The 6501-nt window shown below is 46.4% G+C and overlaps 1 protein-coding gene across 1 annotated transcript in view; it reads left to right on the top strand.

Moving 5' to 3' along the window:
- Window positions 1-212: 212 nt before the first annotated feature.
- The window catches only part of BTC (betacellulin), a 41188-nt gene continuing 34899 nt past the window's right edge, over window positions 213-6501 (top strand). The window contains exon 1 of the mRNA XM_030877868.2: window positions 213-567. Within this exon, the coding sequence (XP_030733728.1) occupies window positions 504-567 (64 nt within the window). The 5' untranslated portion in view covers window positions 213-503. The remainder of the gene's footprint in view (window positions 568-6501) is intronic.

Below are 6501 nucleotides of genomic sequence, written 5' to 3'. Positions count from 1 at the left end.
TTAGAGCCGGCTTGCTCCACGGCGGCCCGCAGGCCCCGCACCTCGGGCCCCTCCACGTGCTCTCTCTCCGCTCCCTCCCCACCTCCTCGACTCCCCAAGGGGAGGGAAATGAACCTTCAGGTGCGACCCAGCAGGGGGCGTGGGTGAGCTGACCCGAGGGCAGCCCGCAAGTGTCCCGTTGTGTGGGTGTGGGGTAACTTGGGTGGGAACGGCGTGGAGGCCACCACGACGAAGTCCTGCGCCTCGTCGATGGGGTGTGTGCAGAAAGAGCGCGGATAAATAGGAGGCTCCCTCTTCCCGGCGACACTCGCGTAGCCGGTCGGCCGCCCGCCCGAGGTGTCCGCCCGCCCGGTAGCCGGGTGGCAGCCTGGGGAATAGTTTTGCTTCCTGCTAGCTCCGGGATTCGTTTCCAGGCACCCCGTCGGGCGCCCGTGGCCCGGGAAGGGGGCGCAGGAGGAGGCGGGAGACTCGTCTCGGGGCTGCTAGGCCCGGCAGCGGGGTTGATGGCCCGGGCCGTCCCGGGCAGCGGCGCCAGCTCCCTGCCACTGCTCCTGGCCCTCGCCCTGGGTAAGTGGTCGCTGGAGACCCAGGAGGAAAGTCTAGGGTGGAGTCGCAGGGAGGGCGAGCCTTCCGCGCTGGCATTTGGACCCGAGGGGGCCCTGGGGTTGGCAGGGGCGGGTCGAAGAACTTGGACGACTCGGGTAGCACGAGGTTAAGAATCCGGCACTTGGGCACCTGGGGCTGCACCTGTTGCGGCGGCCCTGGGCGCAGGGGGCGGTCCGAGGGCGGAAGGGATCCCGTGGGCGGGCGCAGAGCGGAGGGCCTGGGCGCCGGTGCTCTTGGGCGTTGCGGCGCGGTGCCCGTGAGCGAGGAGGTGTGGCAGGTGGAGGATTTTGGCAAATCCACCAAAGTGGGAGCCTGGGAGACTAGACCGAAAAGACATCCCCTGGGAAGAAGAGGAAAGGGAACTCCCTGGCTTGAGATGCGGGCCTCCGGGAGTGCGGAGCAGGGTGGAGAGCAGTTTGCCTGGGCGCGTGCCAGAGAGAGGAAGGGGACAACTCCGGAGAGACTAGAGCTGAGGAAGGCCCGAAAATGAATTATTCCACCCCTTTCTTGCTTGCGAAGTTGAGAGTGGCAGGAGGAGGGAGAAAAGATTCAACTTTTGAGACCTGGATCTCCTGTTCCTGATAGGGAAACAAAAGGAAAGGGAGATGACATATTTTTACTGAGGGCAGTATTGATGAAACACATAGCTGCTTTACTTGGAGTATATTATTTCCTGTTTTAAGGAGAAGTTGCAGAGAGAAAACTTTTCTTCACTTCGAAGGTGAAACTTGGGTGGTTAGGCTAAGGACTACGGTGTGGTCAGTCACCTGGTGTGAGGGGACAGTGGCTAGTGGGAGAAGTGGTAGGATGCCTGGCCCTCCCGGAGGCTCTCCTCACCTCCTTGGGAGTCAGTGCTGGCAGAGAAAGAGCTGTAACTTCGGATGCTGGGGCAAGTTTATACTGCTGGAAGCAGTGTTCCCCTCACTCTCTAGTATGGGAAGGTAGCAGGTAGATACTTAAGTGGGAAAATCCTACTACTGCAAGACATCCCCTCTGCATCATGATCATTTGTGCGGGGTGCAGGCAGAGGGAAGGGAAACTGGCAATATTTTGTAGTCCTAGCTGGGATGAGGGGTAGGGACATCTGGGCTTGGGGCATCAATGCGAGAGGAGGGACGTCTCCACAGCTGAAGTGTCTATGTGATGAGGACACTACCTTCCAGCCTGGAAAGGGCCAGGCTTTCTCTTATGGAGGAAAAGAGGTGGGATCTAAATGGAAACCTCCATTTGGCTGTGTCCTTGGAATAAGAGAGGTGCCTTAAAGGTGTCATGACCTTGGTCAGAAGTGGATCAGACTTAGATCATGGTTAGAGAGAAAGGACTGATTTACAAACCCCGCAGAGGAAGAGGTCAGAAAGAGTTTGGAGTGATGTGGAGCCTGAAGAAGGACAATGGGCCTGAGAGTTAGGCCTAGAGACAGTACTATGCTTTGCCAGCATCTCTTGGATGAAGCTGGCATTCTCTTCCTCCATTTTATCTGGTCTGTCCTACTGTCAAAGTGTTTAGTGAAAATCTGCTACAGTCAGCAAGATGCTAGAGTATATGGGAATGGGGGTGGGAGGAGGGCTCAAGAGAGTCCTAAGACATGATTCTTGCCCTAAAAGATGTTACGTTGAAGTTGGGAATGCAGGACTAACAGATATGAAACAATAGGAGAAAAAGTCATGAAACCGGCGAAAGGAGAGCTCAACAGGGAGGGATGGAGCAGTGGGGAGATTGCATGGAGGACCTGAGTGGGTAGGATTGAAACTTGGCAGGATTTGAAATATCAGTAGTAGGGGAGAGAGGGGGACAAAAGGCGGTAAAAGCATTTAGTAAAGGGTTGGTGATGGGAATGAGATTAATTTTCTGGGGAGACAGGCAGTCAGCCTGCCAGAAAGTAGAACTGATGAGAGGCAGACAAATTATGAAGAGCCAAAAAAGCCAGGTTAAAATATTTTGATATAAATCAATAAACAGTTAATCACACACCATCATAGGCCTTGAATACAGAGTGATATAATACAAGCAATGATTTGAGGAGATAAACCTGGCAGTGGGGTGCAGTGTGGGAGGAGGGGAGAGGGCCAGAGGACCTGATTGTCTCAGGTATAATCCAGGCACAAGCTAATACAGGACAAGATTAGGGTGATGTACCAGCAGAAGTGTTATGGTAGAAGTGACTATTTCAGGTTGATGGACATTCTTCCTTATTTACCATCACACGGTACTTTATTTTTTTCTCAAAACTTGTCAAAAGGCAGAAATGAAAAAAAACAAAACAGAATTCTAACCCAGTGCTGTTGTAACTCAGGGTAACCTAAGTGTGCAACTGCCTTGTTGAATGTTTGGTTTAGGGAATTGAATTCAGTCTCTAGACTCCCTAAGAGGCTCCACTCCTTGCAAAATGCCAAAGGATGTAATTTGTTGACCTCAGTGTTTCCATTAAATGGTCCTATTTACTTTTAAGTCTCATTCCTAATTTAAGTCACATGTTATCTTATTTACTTCTTGAAAAGAATGTGAGCAACGGCTGTGTGATGTTCTAGGTGTGTGTGCGCGTGCGTGTGTATGTATGTCACAGTGAAAGTGCGTTGAGAGCTGGTACTGAGCAGACGTTGAGACCTGGTTCCAGCTTCTGCCATTCTGTGACTTGAGATGTCTGTAAGTTACAATTCTCTGGGCATTGTTTTTCTCATTTATAAAATAAACGAGTTGCTTTAGATGAGACTAAGGTGCTTACCAACTTGACATTCTGCTGATCTTTAATGAACATTTCTACTGGGAATTTAAGAGAAAATTTTTTTACAATAATATTTAACTTCCATTTACTTGTAATGGGTCTTTGTTTCCTGTAAACTTTACCTTAACAAAGAGAGCCATGGATGCTTGCTTATTTGATAAATATGGTAAAGGGGCAATAACTTTGTTTAAAGTTTTTTTTTAATCTTGAAGAAATTGGACTCCCTATTTATTGTTTTTAAATTTCTCCCTCTCATCCAATTGCTATAACAAACTAAAGCTAAAATCATAACTAGTGAAAAAGGGAAGAAAACGTTTCTTTTTAAAAAAATGAGCGAGTTTTAAGGTCAAAAATATGTTCCCCTCCTTATTAAAATCTAAACCATTAATATATGTAAGTTGGTTTTTTAAGTTCTTCTTGAGAATATGAATGTATTCATGACGTAATATCTAGGTTTCAAGCTGTAAAGCAAGTAGGCGGCAGCAGGTAAAATTCTCATTGTACAAAGGAAGTAGCTGAAGCCCCACACAGTGAAGATTTTAGAATGTGCCTCTTCAGAGATGCTTTGGGGCTTAGAAGAGCATTAGGAGTTTTTTCCCTCTTCAAAAATCCCAGGTTTCGCAGGCCACACTTGCATATTAACAAGTGTTACAAATCAAATTTTGCTATTGCTCCATTCTCAGTTGTTGTGTGGAAATTCCCAAATAATTCTGGAAGAAAGATCCCAATAATGTAGACAAGCTTTGTAGTGCCCACTGAAGGTGGCCCTGCTGAGGCTTGGCCTGCAGATATCTGTGCTGAGGTCCAAGGTGCCCAGGACAGAGAGTTCATGTGTCTGTCCACACCCCTGGCACTGCCCCATCTCTGTTGAGACTGCTCACCCCAGTACCCTGTGCTCCTGAAATCCATGGAGAGCCCAGTGGGAAAGCCTCATCTTGTTTTTTTCTCACCCTCTAATAGTAATCAACTCATGAATGTCACTAGGAGGCACGAATGTCACTAGGAGGCTGAGGGGACAGTCAGAGAAACAGCACCAAACTGTTGTCTGGGTCACTCTTCTAATCCATGAACCATGCGTGTCAACTTCTCCTCTAGAATTAGTGTCTTCCCAGGAGGGTCCAAATAAGCCAGAATCTGGGCTGCATGCAGTTTAGGCTTAAGCCACGATCCTGATACACTTCTAAAACTGCACACGAACCCCTGGATCCACAAAGAATCCGTATTCCAGTTGGTCAAGAGTCCGCCAAAGTAAAATTCAAGAGGAAAGTCATCTGATTAAAATGACTATGCTTTGTACTGCTGATGATGCAGTTTGCCCAGCCATATCTGTGTCTTAAAAGAGGAATCTTGGTAGCCCAAATGAATCTATAATTGCTAGATTTTAAAGAAATGAGGAGATTTTTTAGATGGTTGGAGAGAGATTGGGTATTTAATCTTAATTTACATCAGTTAGGTAGTAACCTACTTCGATTATCAGCAAGATCAAGTCAAATAGCGAAGAAGTACTTTTATTCATTCTTGACATTTTTTGAGGATACGTAGTATATTATTTACCTGACCTGTAGACCAGAAGCACTGATTCCGAAACAGTGACAAAATGTATAACAATGTTTGTGTTCAGCCTTCTTATTTCAAATTGTCTCCGTTGGTTGTATAACAGGATGAGTTACTAATATAGCATTTCTCTCTTTGCAACACCATGGATTTTCTCATTCCATTAGCCTTATGTTTGAGATGTTGAGATGTATAAAGAGTTCCTGGCACATAGTGGGAGCTGAAAACGTATTAGTTAATTGAATGAGTGAATGCAAGTGACTGTTTGTGACAATGCCCAGGCATTAAAGGGACAGTATGTTCAGTAAAGAAAACAGTTCTATTTCTTGTTGGCAAAACATGCCCACTACTCAGAGATGGTGTAGAAGGACGTGTTTCTTCATCTCTTCTTACTTGGGACTTGCTTCCCATCTTGACAGAGATCCTTTCACAGACGGACTTTTGTTTGGCAAGTAGTAAGTCTACTTCTGTTTCTCATGTTCGGTAATGCTACCTATCTCTCGTATATTTGGTTCATATATTTGATTCTCCCCCATATTTGAATGGGGGAGACAGTGGGAGATAGGACACTAAAGTATAGTACAATGACATAACACTGTATTTAAGAGGAACCCAGTTCTCCTGACTTATTTTAAAAGCATTTAAGTTCATTCTAGCAGTCTCCTACCATCTTTGCGTTCTCTGCTGCCTACTCATGCATCTGTGGCACCCCAGGCACTGGCTATACCTCATGTTCTTGGACGCTTGGCTCTTCATCCCAGCCAGGAAACCTGCCTACTCATATCCCAGGCCCAGGCCATCCCAGCTGGTAGCGAACAGTTGGCATTGATCAGACCAGGTGTTTTCCTTTGGTCTGTGCCTAGAATCACTTTGGCCATCCTACTCTGACCCTGTCCTTAAATGAACCTGAATCTGTGGGTGACTCCTGCACTTTCCTGGGCTGCTTGCAACACTATGACACTTAGGGCATGCTCCTTAGGGCAAATGGAGAGAGGTGACCTTGCTTTACATTCCCCCTGATTGGACCTGTAGGCCTATTTCTGAGGAGTAAAAAGAGCATATCCTGCATCAACGTGATGTTGTAGTCAAGAGTGTAGACTCTGAGCCAGACCATCTAGGCATGACTCCCCTGTTGCTGCGATTTACCCACTCCTTAATCTTGGACAAATTTCTTAAACCCTCTTGGCCTCAGTTCCTTCATCTGTAAAAGCTGACAGCAATAGAACCAAGACTATTATGTGGACTAAGTGAGTTACTACATAAAGCACTTAAACTGTGTCTGGAGCATAGTTAAGTTCTGGATTAACATGAGCTGTTATAATGGATAATTGGAAAGCACAGAAGAAATCATTAATTTAAAAAATTTGGATTTTTAAATTCTGGGTACTTCTGAAATGTAATCAGGGTCTACCAACTGGTGGAAAAACTTCCCCTTGCCTTTATTTCTCAAATTCCAGCTCCCACTAGTTATGAAATAGGCAATAGATAAAAATTCTCAAGAGTTCTCTTTTGGCTGGCTTTGATAGGAAGGAACAAATGTAAGAAATGCCACTGCAAAAGCAAAGTGCTTATCTGTTTCTAAAAAAAAAGGTCTATAGATTCTTCTTCAACTGCCAATT

This window comes from Globicephala melas, chromosome 5 (assembly GCF_963455315.2).
Source record: "Globicephala melas chromosome 5, mGloMel1.2, whole genome shotgun sequence".
In the NCBI taxonomy this organism is placed as follows: domain Eukaryota; kingdom Metazoa; phylum Chordata; class Mammalia; order Artiodactyla; family Delphinidae; genus Globicephala; species Globicephala melas.
This window is presented reverse-complemented; position numbering and strand designations above follow the sequence as displayed.